Below are 20,650 nucleotides of genomic sequence, written 5' to 3' on the forward strand. Positions count from 1 at the left end.
AATGGAAAATGACAATGTGATACATATACTTCGTATTATTAATGTTGTGGTTATAGAAGTTTTATGAAATATAAATGACAACCTAAAACTTGCCATCTTTTTGGAAAGAATGATCATTTAATTAATGAATGTGACAAAAATAGGTTATTTATGTGGTTAGACAGGTCATAATGCAAGGAAATATGAATTAAAGTGTAAAAAATATAGTAATGCAGGACCTTCATGGTTAGAGTGTGAGATAGGGACACAAGAAAATGAAAATAAAAAAGAAACTGTAAATGAAGTTATACAAGAAAAAGAAAAAAGGATGTTATACAGGAAGATACACCACAGCTGAAAAATGTAGAAGTTGCTTTTAAAATTAAAGAAAAAGATAAAAAGAAAATAGATGAGACAAGTGAAGAAACAGAGTGGCATATAGTGAAAGGCAAGAAAAAAATCAATAGGAAAGAGGGTGAGAAAAAAAGTTTAGAAATGTAATGGTAAGAGAAAATAAGAAAGGTAAGGGATAAGAATATCTTTAGTACAACTGTTCTATAAAACTGAAAATGTTAGCTTTAAATGCAGACAGTATGAAAAGTGTTGAGGAAAATTAATATATATTGATGTGCAGCTGCAAGTGCTCAAATAATAGTCTTAGAAGATATTAGATTAACGGAAGAGGCAAGGGTGCAAACAGGCTTGGAATGGTACTGTTATTTGGAATATAGGTAAAGAGACCTGTTCAGGTATATGTATATTGTGTAAGGAGAATATGAAGATATTTGATATAACAGTAATAGAACTCAGATTTGAGATGGAAAAGGCATGTATATTATAGCCTTATATGCATATGTGGCAAAAAAAAAAAGATAAACAGTGTTTAAAAGTATACTTAATTATGTTTGTGTGAATATGGATATAATAATGACAGGTGATTTTAATTGTAACCTAAGGAGTAAAAAGAATGATGTTAAAATAGTTACAGAAATTATGAGGAGTGGACAATTAAAATATGGGAGAATAAACACTGGACCTATAAAAGGAATGAAATTAAGAGAGAAACTGATTAAGTGTTAATATCAGAAAGTTTAAAAATTACTCAGAAATGAATAAAATATACTAGATTTTCTGATCATGTGGCTGTTTGGATAAAAAATCAGGAAAATAAATGTTAACATAGGAAAAGGAATAAAAAGAATTAATGAAAAAGAATTAGATGTAGGAGAAAGTAAAGAGCTTATAGATTTATGGAAACATATTAGTATGAGATCTTTCTATAATTCGACTATTTGGTGGATACAATTTAAAGAGAAATATAAAAGCATTATTAGAATGTGTAGAAGAGGAAAGGAAAAGTGGAATACAGAGTATTAAGTAAAATGTTTTAATGTATGTGGAAAAGGGTAAGATATTGTATGAAAAAAAAAGAAATATATACAAGAAATAAAGGAAAAAAATAATTTGTTGTATAAGTAAAAGTATTTACAAGGTAAAAAAGCGGTATCACCATATTTATGTAAAATGAAAAAAAGAAAAATTATTAAAAAAGTCAAGAAGTTGAAACAAAAGAAGGAAAATATGAAATAATTGAGTTATGTATTATATTTATATAGCAGAAGAGAAATGTGCATAGAACAAATTTATAATGGTGAGAGATTTAATAAAGAAGAAAATGAATATTTAGAGAAAATAAATATAAATGAGCTGAATGAGATTATAAAATATATTAACATAAATTCAGCCATGGGATTAGATGCGATTGAATATAGTGTATATAAAGAAATGGAAGAGTGGCAAAAGATGGTATTTATACACATTATGAATGAATGGATTGAAACCGGGATTAAGTACAAGGAAATTTTACGGGGTTTTTAAGATTCACGTTTAAGTTCAAGGAAATTTTACGAGGATTTTAAGATTCATGTTTAAGAAAGGAAATTAAGATGAGATAAAAAAAAAACTGGAGACCTATAACATTAAATACGGACTGTAAACGTTTTTATGATAGCTAAGAGAGTATAATGTAAAATGGAAAGGTTATATGATCAAAATTTGTTTGGAAGAAAGGGAAAGGGGAATCAGGATTTGTTGTGGTTAATAAGAGAAGTAATTGACATTATTAATAAGGTAAAAGTAAAGGTTATGATAGGTGATGTAAGTAAGATGTACACTAATATACAATATGACGCATTATGGATAATTTTGCAGGTGTATAAGTGACAAAATATTACAAATTATTAAATCAATATATTAAAAAAATGTGAAATTAAACATAAATGGTTGGATTGGGGAAGATGTGAAAATAGTATGTGGGGAAAAAACAAGGATATCCAGCCAGCAGTGCAATATTTTCAGTAGTCATGAATATAGTAGTTATGGAAGTAAATAAAATGACAAGTAATGGAGGTACAAATACTGATCATGCATACTTATCCTGATGACATTGTAATAATTGCTAAAAAATATGGATGGACGAAATAAATGAACAGTTAAGTATAATATTAAAGACAATTTGTTTAATTATAAAGAGAAAAGTAAAGGATTTGGTTATGAATGTATAATAGGAGGTGTAGTCTAGTAGAAGTGTATCGATATATTGGGTATAATATTTGTAGAAGTAAATATAAACATGACCTTTGGGACAAAGTTATTAAAGGAATTCAAGATATGATTGGTTTCTGGAAAGCATATATTTTCATATAGAAATAAAACACATTTAACACTATAATGTTGGGTATGTTGCAAACATTTACATGATACCTGTGAAGTATGAAAAAGAAATTATGATGACAATGTTTTTATTTATCTGGGGATCGAGATTCAACCCTGTAGAGAGAGGAATTGTATATATGAATGAAGAGCTGGGGTCTGGGATTGATAAATCCAATTGTATATGCAGCTTCTTTATGTATAAAGTATTAAAACGAGTTATGAAAGATAATAAAAAGTTAGTAGAGACAACATATGGTAAATACAATGAACTTTGGGAAGAAATGAGAATGAAGAAAAGAAGTAAAAGTGTTATTAATGAAGAAATGAAATTTCATAATACAAATTGTGTTATGAAAACTAAAAAAAGAATGTAATGGAAAAGAACAGAAAGGAATGGTATGTTAATATTATGAAAGCTTTTTATTTTGTTGATCCATGGAAATAGTTAGAAATAAGTAAGAAAAAAGCAATAATGATGATATATGCAAATTATAAAAGAATTAAAGAATGTAATGATTTTTTTCTGGAGGTTGTCCATAGGTAAATTACCAGTAAAAGTGAATATGGCATACATAAGTAAACAGGATGGAATATGTAATAAGTGTAAAGAGTTTGAAACTATAGAACGTGTATTTTTGAAATGTGAAAGAATTCAAGAGTTGTGGAAGGAGGTATGTAAACATGATTTGGTTAAAGATTACTTGAAATTTGAAATGTTTATGGACATGATAGAATACAGTTATTATGGAACAAGATCTGAAGAAAAAGCAAAAAAATGGACAGAAGTATAATTTATGTAACATGGTCAATATGGAACAAGAGACTTGGATCGAATACTATGGAAAATGGACATTGACAAAAATATTGGAGAAAATATGGTTTTGGTTGTGGGTAAAACGGTGGGGTTTACTTAAAAAGAATTTGATAATGTATTGAGTGATGTAAATATTATGAAATGTGTGAATGTTTACAAATAAAAAACCCTACTATTTTCTGTAGGTGCTGTGGGATCTTTGCATCCACCTGAGCCACCACTACTTCAAGCAGATGGGACCTCTGTTTAGGACAACATGCGCAGAAGTGCAGCATCCCCATTTATACTGCTCTGCAGTGCCAGCAGTCCATCTGCCTGGCGTGGGAATAGAACTCAGCATTCACTCCTCTGGTGCTGAAGACTACCTCTTGCACCACTGACATTGCATGAAACGCAATTGCACTGTTGTATAAAGTCTGAAATGAAGTAACAAGACTGAACTAAACTTTTTTGCAGTGTTCAAATGTTTCTTTATGTTGTGTTGCTGTTGAAAAGGCTATAAATACAGTATGTTTCTTTATGTTGTGTTGCTGTTGAAAAGGCTATAAATACAGTAACATATTTTTTAGAGTATGGTATGATTTACAGCATGGTATTGCTGTGATGTTTGAGTATGGTATGTTTTATAGTATGCCTTAATCAAAGGAACTTTTTTTTTTTGAAAATTCACAACAAAGATCTTAAAAATCAGAATACCTGGGTAAAGGGGAGGCAAACCTCCCACTCCCTTAATTAATATATCATTCAGGGTCACACAACTATTGTTCAAGTTGCTTAATTTTGACATTGTGGTGTTATGATGGACATGTAGAATTGTGCAGTTTTTTTATTGCCCTTTGTGCACTTTTTCTTCAAAGATAGTGATTCACTTTGCTCTCAGAAGGAAGTTGATTAATGTATGGAAGTGTCTGGAAGTGTCTAGATCACAGATTTCTGGAATTACTGTGGCCAGGTAAAAAGTTAACCTTGGTCTAGGAGTGGTTCATACAGGACTACTAGATGAGGTTGCTAAAGTCCTTACCTTAAGATAAGACCACAATATATGACAAGACAAGAAGTCTAGGGACCATGTACACCTTGCCAGTACCAACCCTCCTGCTGTCCCTCCTGTATCTAGGAGAGCAAAGCAGCTTAGACCAGGAATTATTTTGCTGCTGGCCATCCAATCATCGGGGTTTGTCATGATACAGTGGTGTCACTCTGCTTTACATGTAAGGGTAACCTTTGCTTGAAATGGGGGTAAACTTTGAGTAAAATATCTGCAAACATTTACAGAGTACCATATTTGTCTGCATATGCAGTTTGTAAGCTTAGTGTAGAGCATGGAATAAACTGAAGTATAAAATTAGCCTTGATATGCAAGCCTGATGGTGGCATCATTTCTTATGCACACTTTTCTTTGTGTATTTGCACAAGTATATGACTGTATCCTAATGCAGTAGAAAATATTGCATTTGGTCACATATTACATGAACTTGTAGAAACACATTAACACTGAAGTATGAATGAAAGTTTTGCAAGAATTTGTGCATAGTTCCATTTCTGTATCATAAAATACAGTATTAAATTTATTATAAAGTGCTGTTTCTGATTTCAGATCTCTTGAGAAGATTATCAAAGTCACAGAACACTGTCTTTTGTGGAAGGATACAGCTGTTTTTAGCCAGATTGTTCCCTTTGTCAGAAAAGTCAGGTGAGGAAGATTCTGAGTGCTCAGTATTTTCTGTATGTGCTTTATTTGCATTGTATATTTGAAGTTTGTGATATTAGCAGAGTACAGTTGTGTAATCTGGATGTTGCCAAATACCAAAAGTGATCAATACCTTACAGATTAAATGTTAAAATCTGACTTCTGATGTTATACATAATTAAGTAAGGACATTACCAAATTTTGTGTACCTTGTCTCAAAACTTCATTAACCTCACCTACCCAGTTCGTAATTTCTTTTAGTAGAGCTGATTGCCATTTTTTTTATTCAAGTATTTTGATCGTTTTGCTTATTTCACTTTGTTTGGTCCTTATATGATTTAATGAGAAATCTGAAAGAAATCAGTTGTAAGTGGTGCAATTGCAAGAAAAAATATGACTTTGAACTTCCAAGATGGCTGCATACAGACCAACAGCTTAATTTCAGCTTTTCCAAAACAGTTTTCTATATGTATTGCTCCCACCCTTTTCTAAGAAACAGCAGCCAGTGATATTGTCAGCTTGAGTAAAATTCAGTTACTGGCTAGTTAAGTACCTGGATGCCAGCAAAAAGAAATTTAGAGAATCTGAAAGAAGCAAAGGTGAAGAGAAAATACTGTCTGGGAAGAATTCAGCTGCTATTTAACAAAAAAGCAGTTCATGCTCCAGCTTTGGTAGAATAGATGGCTTCCTGTAATTTAGAGGAAGAATTAAGTCAAATGTGCTCAGAGTTGATTGAAAGTAAATGAAACATTGAAGGAGTATATCAACTCAAATAACAAAAAGCTTGACAAAAACTGAAGAAAATTTAAACCGCTATTTAGATGAACTCATAAAACTGCAAAGATTCGAAGTCGAAGTTAAGAAAAGGCTGTCTGAGTACGAGACTGCTCAAAAAGAGCCGTTTAAAAAAATGATGGGGTTAGAGGGCAAATCAAGCAGAGAAAACGTGAGATGTTTTGCTGTACCAGAGAAGCTGGTAAGAACAGACTGAAAGCACAAATAAGTAACTGGACTGGTATTCCACAGCAGGATTTGTTAATTGAAATCTGACCATGAGAAAGCAGCCAAGATCTGTAGTAGTAAAGATGTACTCAAACCAAAAATAGTTGATCCTTACACAGCTGTGGCAGAAGGGCAGAATTTAAAAAACTGAAGACAGTAGATTGTTTGTGGAAAACGATTATTCACTGTACGTCAGGCAGAAGAGAAGCAAATTTATCCCAGCAGTCAAGGAATGTCAGGAGGCAGGTGTGAGATTTAAGCTACTATATCCAGCTGTATTCAGAATACTTTTTCTTGGAGGATTAGTCATTTTTTGATGCAGAACAGGCTAAGGAGAAAAGGTTTACCCAACAAGGGGTGAGCCATCAAACAGAAAGGGAACTCTCTTCTTATTCTTCTGATGGTAAGGCTCATAGAGAGTCTTTGCCAGTGAAACATTTTCGAATATTCCAGAGGAAAATTCTTGAGAGTGAGAGAGAGGGAAAAAAGCACAAGAATTTACTAGAAGAATCTGTAGTACCTTGGACAATGTAAAAAGAGAAGAAAGACTAGGCAAAATCACTTTTAAGTTCAGTAGGTTGTAATCTTGGGCTGTTATGGCTGGGGATGAGATGTAAAAGTACACTGATTATAATATATGTAAAACTGACATGTTTTCTTCTACTTTTGCATAGTTAAACGTTTGGATTAATGCCCTTGGCTTAGTTCAGTGCCATTTTTTGTGAATGCAAGTAGGTTTTAAAAATTGAGAGACCACAATCTAATAAATAGTTTTCTTTAAGCAAATAAATACTCATTGCCACTTAAGAAATGTAGAGCTGAGGGTAGCTCTACATTTTTTAACAACTTTATTGAACTTTATTGAACTATCATGTGTGACACAAACTTATATTTATATAACAGTAATCAAACCATATTAACTAGTTCACATTTACAGAAATTATATTGTATTATGCATTATATGACTGAAGCAATATTACATAAATTGTTCATGCCCCTCCTTTTAAACCTCACTCCTCCTCCAAAACAGTTTTCTATATGTATTGTTCCCACCCTTTTCTAAGGATCCCATCTCAAGTATAGTAGGTTTAGATTTTGATTTCCATTTTCTCTAGTAATTGCTTTTTTGGCAGCCACCAGAGTTAAACTTAAGGCCTTACTGTGTCTAGAAAGTTCAGATCCTGTGTCCTAGCTCAAAAAAAATCATTTCCTTAGTTACAATCTTTTGCTCAGGTGCAGCTCTACATTTTGATTAAGTTTCGAAGGAAACAAGCTAACTAAAGGTGAATGCAATAAATCAAGATGTTTAGACATTGTTTACTGTGAGAAACATAAAATTAAAAGGTACAGGAGCAAGCAGTTAATTAAAAATAGTTTGAAATTATTAGAAGTGAATAAGAGTAGCTTTTTTGGTAACTAAATACTTTATTGCATTTACTAGAAAGTTGTATACTTTACTTTTATTTAAAGATAGCCAGTGCACTTTTTCTTAAGACTAAACGTTAATGTTTTCTGAAAACATACAAGTTGTTTTTCGCATCTGGTAAGGGAAGAAAAATAAGACAAGAACATACTGCAGTTAATGTAATTAGGAGCACAGGCTGTGTGACATGCATCTTAGCATGGATAACCTTAATTTTAGGTTATGTTTTGCCTATTTGCACAGCTATCAATCTTGGACAATCTTTCCTATTTGAAGATGTACACAGATTTGTGTGTTTGCTTTAAGTTATTAGGTTATGGGGGTGCATTTTTTGAGGGCTTTCATAAAACAGTCTTATAAAATGTGACATAGATTCAAATGGAGATGACACTGTATACCAGAGCTTTTTTTCTGTGGCACAGCATGCAAGGTCATTGAGCTCCTGTTTAGAATACAGGTGAGCCATGGTTCAAATCCGCATGATTCCCTTTTTGGCATTCATGTCCCTTATGGACAGAACTTATAAATGCCTGGCCCTCAATGTCCTATTTGGAAACAGGACATCATTATTCTTTTGGGAAAACTTGGCTAGGCTTAAAGCCCCCTGGCTCATTAGCCTAGTAATAATCTATGAAAAGAAAAGAAAAACAAAAAGTCTTGTAAAATGTGACATAGGTTCAAATGGAGATGTCAGGAATCATCTGTATAAAAGATTAACCTGCCAGACATTAATAGATGCATGGAAATAGACATTTAAAAAAGCTGTCATATGTAATAGGTGGAAATAATGACTTCTTATCATAATGACTATACTAAACACATTATTTTGAAATGTGAATGGCCTCACAAATGTAGACAAAAAGGAAAAAAATATTGCATTTTAAGAAATGCCAAGTAGAAATAGAAATGTTGCGGTATACACACTTGGAAAGAAATCAGCATGTGAATTTGATAAAGAAACAAGGATTTCAGGATAGATTTTCAGCAGGGGAGGGTACTTATAGTAATTGCTAGAGGAGCTCCAATAATGATAGGATGGAGGAAAAGATAGTAATGGTAGATTTCTAGTAGTAAGAGGCTACTGGCAAGGGAGGAATATTACGCTGGTATACATTTATAATTCCACCTAGAACTGCTACAGTGGAGCTTAAAATGTTTAGAGAAATATGCTTTCATCAGGGAATATTAGTTATAAGTGGTGACAGGAACTTGATTTGCACCAGTGAGGATGTATCTGGGGGACCTAGAATGGAAAATATACCAAAAGAGGGTAGATTTCTGAACAAATTGCTAAAAATGTAAATTACCAAAAATATTTAGTATGGAAGAAGTGAATTCAGTAGTAGGAACTGTTAGAGAATTTACATGTTATTCCTCAAGGCACAATAACTAAGCTAGACTAGATAGAAATTATATTTAACAGTAACATGCATTTTATTAAAACCTTTGATGCACATCCCATAACTATTTCACATCGTACCAATAACAACTAAGAAAAAAATGCAGGGTAATGAATTACAAATGAGACACCAACACTCCATATAGAATATATGAATATTTTATAGAGTAGGTAGTGGTAATTATTCAAGAACTCTTAGTAGAAAATAGAAATATTTTCAGAATTTATACCTAGTGAATGGGATAAAATGAAAATGGAGTTTAAAAACAGGATAGAGATAAAAGACAGATGGTTAAGGAGTAACAGGTATTTAGAGGAGCTTACAAAGGTTGAAGTACTTCAGAATAAGGGAAATCTCACAGAACAAGAAGAAACACAATTGCAGAGTACTAAAAAGAAAATAAGGGAGTATCAGGATAATGTGTGTGTGTTTAGAAACATTGCTGTCAAGCAACTGTTTTGATATTTCCAGAGAACAAAATCCTTAGCACAATGACCTAGGCAACAAAAAAGTAGAAAGGGCTCTTGCCAAACCTAAAAAGCCTGTAACAAGAAACATAACTAGAGGTCCTGTAGAGGTATGAGAGAGATTCTGGAAATTTTATGAAAGTTTGTATAAAGCAGAGAAATGTGGAAATCAAGAAAAAGAACAAATGTAAGTATTTATGGAAAACTTAATTATGCCAAGATTAGAGTTGGATGAGGCTCAGCAAGTAACAGTTAGGATAGGAGGAGATTAGATTCATAGGTAGGTACTAGGCTATCTGCCCGAAGGCATTTATAAGCTTAGCCGGAATGTGTTGGCTTTCGCTGCCCGCTTAGATTAGTCCCCTTTGCCTCTGTCCAGCAAAGCCATTGAAGTGATCTCCGGGGTAAACTTTGTTTCCCATCCACTCGTCAAGGTTTCTCTTGAAGAGGGTTAGCGAGGAGCTCTGCTTAATGTAGACTGGAATCTTATTCCAGAGCATGGGAAGTCTCTGGGACAGGAATCTATCCCTCCAGCACATCCTATTTATTGCTGTGATGAGGTTTAGATCCCTAGAGCATGTGGCTCAAAGGGATATGGTTTTCTTTAGGTGGAGCATGTCCATCAATTCTGGGTTGGACAAGGCCTTGTGTGTCAGGCAGTGATCAACTCTGAGTAGGCGGTATGCAACTTGAGTACAGCTGGCGTTTCTTCATTCGAGCTGCATAGGGCATCTGTTTGAGGCCAGTGATCCTCTTGGTGAGGTACTTCTGTGGTCTTTCCAGCTGTTGCAGTTGTCTTATAAGGTACATCCCAAATGGGGCGTTGTACTGTATGATGGGTCTGATGATTGATGGGTAGAGGGGCACAATGACCTCTTTTGATCTGGATGCAATCCCTTTTGTGATTAGGTGGGCCACATAGAAGGATTTTCTAACCATTTTGGCAATGTGATCATCAAAGGAGAGATTACTATCTACTTGGGTCCCCAGATCCCTTATTACATCTTCCATATTTAGGGGGCTACTACCTATGTGGTAGTTTGTGGGTACTTGTTTTTTCCAAAGGGGATGACTATGCACTTTATGGCATTTAGCTTGAGGCCATGGTTTTGACACCAGGTATCTGTCTCAGTGAGACCCTTTTGGAGGATGTCTGTGTCAGCTGGGGAGTCAGGTATAGCGCCTAGTTTGCAGTCGTCTGGGAACTTGGTCAGCCATAGTCGTCCTTTGCTAGCCTGTACTTCTGAGAAGTATATGCCGAACGGGAGGGGTCCTAGGACTGAGCCCTGGGGAACGCCACTTGTAGCTGGTTTAGAGTCAGACCTAGCTCCTTCAACTCTTACCATGTGGGTTCTGTCCATGAGCCAGTTGGCAACCCATCTCGTAACGTAGGGGTTTATGTTCAGGCTGGTGAGCTTGTCTATAATACCTGAATGGGGAATGGTGTCTAAGGACTTTGCGAGGTCTAGGTAGGCTGTGTGGACCACTTTTCCCTCGTCTATAGCCTTGGCAACTGTCTCAAAGAAGTCCACCAGGTTTAGGAGGCATGATCTGCACTTAACAGAGCCAAACTGGGTAGGGTCCAGTGTTTGGAGGTTCCCAATGTCTTTGTTAATGAGATTCATGATAATGCGCTCCATAGCCTTGCAGACGAAGCTAGTCAGACTTGTAGGGCGATAGTTCCTGGGGACTGTTGTGGCTCCAACTTTGTGGAGCGGAATAACCGTTGCTGTGCGCCACTCTATGGGCACGTAGCCTGTGGAGAGGCCGAGTTTGAACAGTGTGTTTAGGTGAGGGGTTAGTTCATCTTTGAGCTTGTGTAGGACGCAGCCTGGGACACCGTCTAGTCCCATTGATGCTGTTTATTGGCCCTGGAGAGGGCTGTTTGAGTGTCTGCGATTTCAGGAGCACTACATTCTGGTATAGTTATGGGCCTATTTGGGGTGAATGGGGGGTGAAGTTTGCACCAAACCTGTCTGCCAGGATGATGATCTTCGTGTTTCACTGTTACAGTCATTACATTTGGGTTATCTGCTTGCTGGTAGCCCTCAATCGGCCTGATTAACAAAGTCTTGGGTCCTGCGTCGGTTGCTGTCCCTTCTTCCATGACGTCAGGTCATCAGGGGTATAAAACACGCAGCCAATGCCATTACATCAGTCTTTCTTGCCGTACGGTGCCCGAAGCAGAAGCAGTTCGCAAGTGCCAGTCGACCGACTCCTGAAATTTTAGTTTCAGAACTGAAGTCTTCAACTAAAGCTAAGTACCCCGTTGGGGAAACTTTTTCTTGCTCCTTACCGATGTCAGTAAAAGTTAATTGCATTACTTGTGGAAAGCAAATACCTCAAAGATTTTCATTCGTACTGTATTCCTTGCCTAGGCCCTGACCACGACATACCTTGCTGTTGGTTTTGTGCCTTATTTAATCAGCGCACTGTCCATAGTCTGTATATTTTCACCTCTAAATATTTCGGTTCTCAGTTTAATTATCCAGAAATGTCATTGGTTAGCCATCCGACTACCGGGATTCCAAAAAAACACAAAGATAAAGATAGAGATAGGCCGCCAAGGTCCAAAACTGCCGACGACGCTTCTCCTAAGCCAATCGCCAGTATTCAGTGAGGCGCTTTCGCAGCCCCTGATACCTGCTACTTCTGATTCGCAGGCCTCTACTGAGATCCATTTGGAGTCCAGTATGCCGCAAAATGCTTCAACTATGGAACCCACGGATGACTCTACCTTGGATGGGTCCAGAGCCGCTGTGCAGGCACCGGCTTCTGAGGGTGTATTCAGGCCTACAGACTTGCATATTAAACTAATGCCTCCTTCTTTACTTAGGCCTAAATCTTGAACCATGCCTAAAAAAATGACACCCAGGCCACATGCTCAGGCTTTTATGCCTAAAAAACAAATGATAAGAATGGCTGAAGATCTAATAACTCTAATCAGGGGTAGCCAACACCACCACCCCCCCTGCTTCTAAGAGGCCTAGGACTGAAGTTGATTATGAATCTTCTGACCAGGATTCTGTTTTTTTCTGATTCTTCTGATGATCTGGATTTGCCCTTATCTACTTATGAAGATTATGATGCAGAGGACTCTATTCCCTCTGCTTCCCCTCCTGAAGATTTTTTCTTTTGGGGAAACCTTACATAAGGGAGCATTTCCACTGGGAAAGTCAGGACTTTTCCGATTCAAAAAAGAGGCTTAGAGATTTCCTTCTCTTACCTCAGCATAGGCCTTTAGCTATTCCTCCTGTTACTAGACATTGTTGATGCTTTTTCGGAATCCTGTTTGGCCCCTGATTCCTTGCCTCCTGCTCCCAGAAAACCTGACAGATAGTACAGGGTCACAGAGTCCCACAAGTTCCTTTTTAAAAAAATATTGCAGATCCAGAGACTATTTCACAGGGGCCCAAGGGCATTAAGGCTTCTACTGCTAAAAATCCTACCCCTTCTGATAGAGAATCCAGGGAGCTGGATTGATGGGGTAAGAAGGTTTACACTTCTGCAACCTTGGCCATTAGGGCTTTAAACTGCCAGTTTCATATGTTAAAGTATCAGCAACATGTTATTGGACTGCTTAAACAGAAAATGATGTTGATTCCTGACTTGTGTGGAAAATAAAGAATTACAGGATTTAATGCATTCTGCTGAACAAGTTGGAAAACATACTTTGCAATGTGGTATTTCTTCATTAGAGGCCTCTTGCAGGGCTGCTGTTACTGGGTCTGTGCTCAGAAGGCATGCTTGGCTTAAGGAGCAATCTTAGCCTGATCATGTTAAAGCTAAATTGTTGGATGCTCCCTTAAATCAGGACCGCCTGTTTGGCAACAAGGCTGAGGAAGTTCTTAAAAAGATGGAAGATAAAGCTAAATCTATAAAACTGTTAAAGATTACTTACAAGTTCAGCCTCCTAGATTTAGTAGGCATTGGCCCTCTAAGAATTGGTCCTTTCCAGCCCCTTCCAGATCTTCTCAAGCCAAACCCAGACACAGCAAAAACCCCAGGTTTCAGTCCCAGGGGACACACAGAACTAAGCAGTGGGGGCCTCCACTTACAAATCTTGGAATAATAAGACTCCCCCCCCCCCCCCACACACACACACATGGTAAACTGTCTCAATGACTTCTTTTTAAAATTTCCAGGCACTTATAAACTGACTGCCCCTTTGGTGGGGGGGTTGCTCTTCATGCAAAGAATTGGGAACTCATTACCCAGGACAAGTGGGTTTTAAATAGTGTCCCAGGGATACAGATTTCACTTCCACGCATTGCCAGCACCAAGCGGGTGGCTGGACCTACCCCCAAATCAGTGGGCAGAGGCCCCAAAACAAGTATTTTCTCTCTTAAGCATGGGGGCTATTCAACTGGTACCAGAAGAGGAAAAGGGACAAGGTTTCTACTCAAGACTTTTCCTTGTACCCAGAAAAGACAATTCATGGCGTCCTATCCTGGACCTGCCTACTCTAAAACACCTTTTTGGAGATTCCAAAATTCATGATGCTGACTCTTCACTAATTACTTCCTATGCTAGGCAAAGATGCCTGGTGGGCAACACTAGATTTAAAAGAAGCATACCTGCACATCCCAATCAGGGAATCTTGCAGAAAATACCTATGTTTCAAAGCAGGCTACATGCACTATCAGTTCTCTGCACTGCCTTTTGGCTTATCTACTGCACCCAGGGCATTCACAAAGTGCCTAGCTCCAGTTATTGCATTTTGCAGACAAAGAAATATTCAAATATACCCATACCTGGACAATGGTCTAATTCAGGCAGAAAGCCAGGACATACTTTTGAATCATCTGGCCTTTGTACAAAGGGTTCTAACTTGTCTGGGGTACACCATAAAAGAAAAGAAATCACACCTGGTATCCTGTCAACAAATTATATTCCTGGGAGCAAGCTTGAATACAACTTCCCAGATGGCTTAACTCACGCCAGAGAAACAAATTCATTTGACAACCTACTTCAAACAAGTGGCCACAAAAACCCTGCTATCTGAAAGACAAATACTGCAAGCCTTGGGCTTCATGGCCTTCTGCATTCTTCTAATTCCATATGCAAGACTGCATATGAGGAAACTACAGTGGTATCTAAAAAGCCTATGGTGTCAACATTCTCAGGATCTAGAAGCAATGATTCTTATCATACCTTGCCTACGCCTAGAGTTCCTTTGGCGGGCAAAGGCCTGCCACCAAAACAAGGGACTACCTTTCACATCACCCCCTGCCGCCCAAACCCTGACAACAGATGCATCAAACTATGCATGGGGGGCTCATCTGGCATGGAAGTGCATTCAGGGCAAATGCAACCAAAGTCAAATGCACATGCATGTCGATCAAAAAGAAATGTTAGCTGTGCAGAATGCTCTGACAGCCTTCAAGGACCACATACTTCCAGGACAACTAATGGTAAAGATGGACAACACCACTGTTATGTGGTACATAAACAAGCAGGGGGAGTACACATTCTTGACCCCTCTGCAGACTAGCCATGGCATTGTGGAACACAGCCTTGAGCTACCAGGTGCACCTACAAGCTCAATTCCTGCCAGGAAAATTAAATACACTGGCAGACGGACTAAGCAGAAACCTCATGGACCCACACGAGTGGAAACTGGAACCAAGGATTTTCAACATGTTGCAAACAAATGGGGGAGCCCAGATATAGACCTGTTTGCCTCTCCCAAAAACTACCAATTGGACAAATTTTGCACAAGGACTCCCCACAAACAAGCCTGGAAAGTGGATGCTGTGTCCATCAGCTGGAAAAACCTATCAGTCTATGCCATCCCCCCTCTGCCTCTGCTCTCCAAAGTACTACTAAAAATCAAACAGGACAAACCAAGGATGATTTTGATTGCCCCAGACTGGCAGCACCAACACTAGTTATCCCCATGGCACCTGCCTCAGACTCCTTCCCTGTTGTCTCAGCAGGAGAACCAGATTCTGCACCCTCAGCTTCTAACACTGAACCTTGCAGCCTGGCTAATTACATAATCTCTCCTTTACCATCCCTCAGTAAACCTGTGATGGATGTCATTTTAGAGGCAAGGAGGCCTAGTACTAGAAAATCTTATGCTGAAAAATGAAAAAGATTCTGTGCCTGGAACCAATCTCAAGGGATGAGCACAGCAGTGCCCAGTTTACCTCAGATTTTACAATACTTAACTGAGATGCTTCACAAGGGACTATCTTTTCCTCCATTAAAATCCATGCCTCAGCCATTTCAGCTCATTATAACACAGACCCTCCCCTCTTTTCTCATCCACTGCTCAAGCAGTTCCTCAGAGGGGCCAAACATTTTGAGACCACCCTGGAGAGCTCCAACCCCAGCCTGGGACCTTAACTTTGTTTTGGAGAAACTCAATCTACCTCCTTTCAAGCCAGCTACTACTGCAGACTTAAAATTTCTTTCTTGGAAAACAGCTTTCCTTTTAGCAATCACTTCATGTAGAAGGGTATTTGAATTACAGGCCCTTATAGCAGTGGAGCCTTTCATCATCTCTCATGCAGACAGCGTGTCCCTCAGAACCAATCCATCCTTCTTGGCCAAGGTGGTATCCAGTGTGGCTCTTAATCAGTTCATTCATTTACCAACCTTCTTTCCCAATCTACAGAACAAAGGGGAATGGATACTGCATTCCTTAGATGTGCACAGACAATTTAGCTTCTGCTTGGACAGGACTAAACCTCAAAGGAAATCTGATGGCATTTGCTGCAGGGGCAGAGGGGAAGGCTATTTCAAAGCATACCATTTCTAAATGGATAGGCCATTGCATTCTTTTCTGCTATAAGCACCATGGAAAACCTATCCCCCAGGGGATCAGACCTCACTCCACTAGGGCTGCATCTACCTCTACAGCCTTTCTCAGAGGCGTCCTACCAGGGACATCCTAGAAGCTGCTACCTGGAGTCCTGTACATACTTTTCCTAAGCATTATCATTTGCCAATTTTTCTGTAAATCCAGAGCTCTCTTTGCCACTGCAGTCTTGCAGAGTCTTATAGCTGGTCCTAATGCTATCTAAATTCCTCCTCCTAACCATAGCTTTGGGAATCTACCCAAATGTAATGACTGCAACAGTGAAACACGAAGAACATAGTACAGTTGTGTACACTTACCATAAATGTAGATGTTCGAATGTATTCACTGTTGCAGTCCTGGTTACTCTCCATCCAGCCCCCTAACTTCTTTTTGGCTATACCTCTACTTTCCTTTACTATCCTTAAAAGCCTTTTTGGTCTGTTTGCTTTTTTGTTGGAGGTATATCATTGTACTTTTATATTTAATTGCTTCCCATTAGGGGGGCACCTGACATCTGGGGCAAGAAAAACTGATGTAATGGCATCGGCTGCATGTTTTGTACCCCTGGCGACCTGACATCATGGAAGAAGGGACAGCAACTGATGCAGGACCCAAGACTTTGTTAATCAGGCTGACTGAGGGCTACTTGCAAGCAGATAACCCAAATGTAATGACTGCAACAGTGAATACACTTGAACATCTACATTTATGGTAAGTGTACATAACTGTACTTTTGCTATATCGGTCGGTTCAGTGTATTTTGTGCCATTCTGCACTAACTCCGAGCAGGTCTGAGAATTGCCACTTAGATTCTTGACATAGCTAAAGAATGCCTTGTGGTTATCTTTGGAGTTCTTGGCAATTTTTCTTTCAAAGCTAGCCTTGGATGATTTTGTGAGGGATCGTAGTTTCTTGCTAATACTGATCAGGGATGTCTTCCCTTCTTGTGATTTTACTCTTTTTCTGTGCTAGTTTCCTCCTTCTATTGTGTAGCTTGTTTTTGGCATGGTCCACCAGACCAGTTTCCTTTTCTTGGAGGAGTGAGTCTTGGTTTTGCTTGGGATAGCACAATCCATGCATTCTTGTAGGTGCCTGTGGAGTGCATTTTTAAAGGATTTTGCAGCTTGGACAGCGTTATCCTTTAGCATAGGGGCTTTGAAACTTTCCACCTACGTCTTAAGTAACGTGAAGTTTGCTTTTGAAAAGTTTTTCACGGTGGTTTCTTTGACCGGGGGTGGGGGCGGAATATGGATATCCAGAGTGGTTAGTTTATGATCAGATCTAACCAGCGAGGGGTTGACCTCCAGTGTGGAACACCGGTCGCCCATGTTGGTGATGACCAGGTCCAATATGTTGTCACCTCTGGTGGGAGTGTTGACCAGTTGATCCAGGGCTTTTGAGTTTATAAATTCTAGGGAATGTTGTGCAAGGGAGTTGGTACTTGAGTAGTTCTCCCAGTTAACGTTTGGGTAATTGAAATCACCCAATATCAGGATGTTTGGTAGGACCGTTATGTTTCCCAGTGTTTCCAGAAATGTGGAATGGGGGTCCTGGGACATGGTGGGTGATCTGTAGCAAGCTACAATTTGAATTGCAGTTTTGCCCGTTGTTAGTTGCACGTGGATGATCTCTTCATGCTATGCCACTATCCTGGAGGTGCGGATATCCTTGATGAATATGGATACACCCCGCCTTTTGTATTTCGGTCCGGGTTTTGTAGCCGAAATGTATGGTATGAGTTGTAGCCTGGTAGTGCTGGGGTGCTCTCTGGAGCCTTAAACCAGGTTTCGTTACTGCACATTTATCGATTTTCTCCATACCAAACAGTGCCTCGAGTGCGTGCATTTTGAGGTTTAGACTTCTGGTATTGAGTAGCATTACCCTCAGTTTTTTGTTACTTCTGCTATTTATGGCGGTGGGCTTGTCTTTTGAGCCTTGCCTAAAAAAGGCACTATGGGGGTGGCAAGAGCCTTGGCCAGTATTTGAAAGCCTAAGGGTGACAGGTGCAAGCCGTCTCTAGCAAAGCAGCGTGGCTTGTCAAGCATGTCATCCCAGGCTGACAGAACCTGCATCCCCTTTGAGTGACACTAAAAGCTTAGCCAATAGTTGAAATTGATAATTTTTTCTTTATACTGTGGTATCATTCTTGGTGAAGGCAGGATGCTGCTTAGGGTCAGGGTCATACCGGCCTGGTCCACGTGATCAGAGAGCTCCTCCATGTCTCTCTTCATGTAGTCCAGGGAGATGCGCAGTTTACAAACCAACAATTAAAAGATTTACAGAAGAATGAGACTTTACTCATGTCACAAGTAATCATGAGTGTACCCGCAATCAAATGGTTTGGCAGAATGTGCAGTTCAAGGTGCAAAACAGTTGCTAGATAAGTCAAAACAAGATAATAGTGATGTTTTCCTGAATCTCTTGAACCTCAATGTTCTTCATGGTAAACATCTTGGTTCACCTGCTCAGAGACTTCTGTCGAGACAAACCAAAACCACATTACCAATTAGCTGTCAATTGTTGGTTCCACGTGTCAAGAACAACAAGTTAGTGAAGGCCAATCTGTTGAAGAAGCACTTAAGCCAGAAGTCCTGCTATGATAAAACCAGCAAACTGCTCAATCCATTACAAGAGGGAGAAGGGGTAAACATCTAGAGGTTATGATTGGATTAGTTTCGTAAAGAATATTGGTCTAGACCCAAGATCATACATTGTAGAATCAAAAGGAGTAGTTTTTAGGCAGAATCAGGAGCATTTGAGGCTGGTGTCTGAGTCTATCCCACAACACCATAGCCTGTGAGAAAGCCTCTCTATTTCAGAGTGAGTTGTCCAGTGTTCCAATTCCAGAGGGCATTCCCATTCTTTTGATGAATCCAGAAGTTCCTGATACAAGTTATGCACCGCAAATTGTCCCTGTTGTTAAATTTGGTCCAAACTGTTATGTTACAAGATATGGTCACATCTCTAAACCCTGTAGCAGACATAAAGCAACTTGGATATGAACATTGTGTTTTGTTTCTGATGTATATAGTAATGCAAGGGCAATCTTTTTAAGAGGAAGCATGTAGATGAATGTGTGTATTTACCTTTAAGAAGCTATCCAAGAGCTTGCACAAGTGTAGAAATACTGAGCACGTGCAAGCTAGCCTGCCATTTTGTAGTAAGCTGCTGAGATGTAAGCATATATGTATGTATGTATGTGGGGTCTATCTGTTAACTAGTTTGTTTGTACTTAATGATGCTGCTATCCATGCTGATGTGTTTCTATGTATTAAAGCATCTAAACGAACCCCCCCCCCCTCCGATTGCTTGTCTTGTGTGTTAGAGAAGGACAAGCGACAGCTATAATACCTAAAGACTGCAAAGAATCATCAGATCCGGTTTCATATAGGCACATTTCAGTTTTAAACTGTTATTATAAAGTGTTTGTTTATAAAAGCTAAAAGAAGGGCAAAGGTGTTGCCAAAATTGATAGCTATAGATAGTGTGGTTTTGAGGAGGGGAGACAAACTTTTGACAACATTAATAGAGTAATGATGATCCAGGGGGAAGCAGAATGTAAGAAAATAGCCCTGTTTTAGTGGGTCTTGATGCAGGAAAAGCATTTGACGGAGTAGGCTGGGATTTTATGAGGAAGGCAATGGAGACGTTGCATTCCCTGATATAAATAATAAGGTTAATTTTGAGGATGTGTAAAGGTTCTAAGGCAAAAATTGAAGTGGGAGCGTTGCTCTCTAATAAATTCTTCCTGACTAGACAAACTAGGCAGAGCTGTCCTCTTTCTCGTTTGTTGTTTAGATTATATTAGTCATTAACAGAGAAAATAAGAGACTGTGAAATTCAAGGATCTAATTGGTATGTAAATCAGTTTTATCTGCAGATATTATTTTGTACCTGATAAAACCAGAAAATGACATTTCAGTGTTGTGGAACATTGAGAGTTTCACATTTTTTCTGCTTATAAAAAAATAATCCAGACAAATCAAATACTATAACTGTAAACTATGTACCCACACATGAATTAGTTCAGCAATACCCATAGAGGACACACCAACCACCTGCATGACAGAGCAAGATGCAGAGGGCAGGAAGAAATGGAAACAGTTGATCTGCTGTAGCGACCCCTAACGGGGGCAGCCGAAAGAAGAAGAATACCCTTATTTATAGGGTCACAATAAAATTAAGTATTTAGGAGTATGGGTTAAAAAGGATTCTGTTGCAGCTAAGGATATGTGGGAAAAGACTAAACCAATCATAATGCAAAAACAGAAATTGGAAGCTCTTCTTTATGGATAGCAAAATGCAAGCAGTGAAAATATTTTTAGTCCCTTTAATTTTATATACAGGTCAGG

General features: G+C 38.5%; 1 protein-coding gene across 1 annotated transcript in view; it reads left to right on the forward strand.

Moving 5' to 3' along the window:
• THOC1 (THO complex 1) overlaps window positions 1-20,650 on the forward strand; it is a 1,639,837-nt gene that overhangs the window by 497,786 nt on the left and 1,121,401 nt on the right. The window contains exon 7 of the mRNA XM_044065238.1: window positions 5,106-5,201. Coding sequence (XP_043921173.1) covers window positions 5,106-5,201 — 96 coding nt within the window. The remainder of the gene's footprint in view (window positions 1-5,105; window positions 5,202-20,650) is intronic.

Source organism: Protopterus annectens, chromosome 3.part0, assembly GCF_019279795.1.
Source record: "Protopterus annectens isolate FY-2018-M chromosome 3.part0, PAN1.0, whole genome shotgun sequence".
Lineage (NCBI taxonomy): Eukaryota > Metazoa > Chordata > Ceratodontiformes > Protopteridae > Protopterus > Protopterus annectens.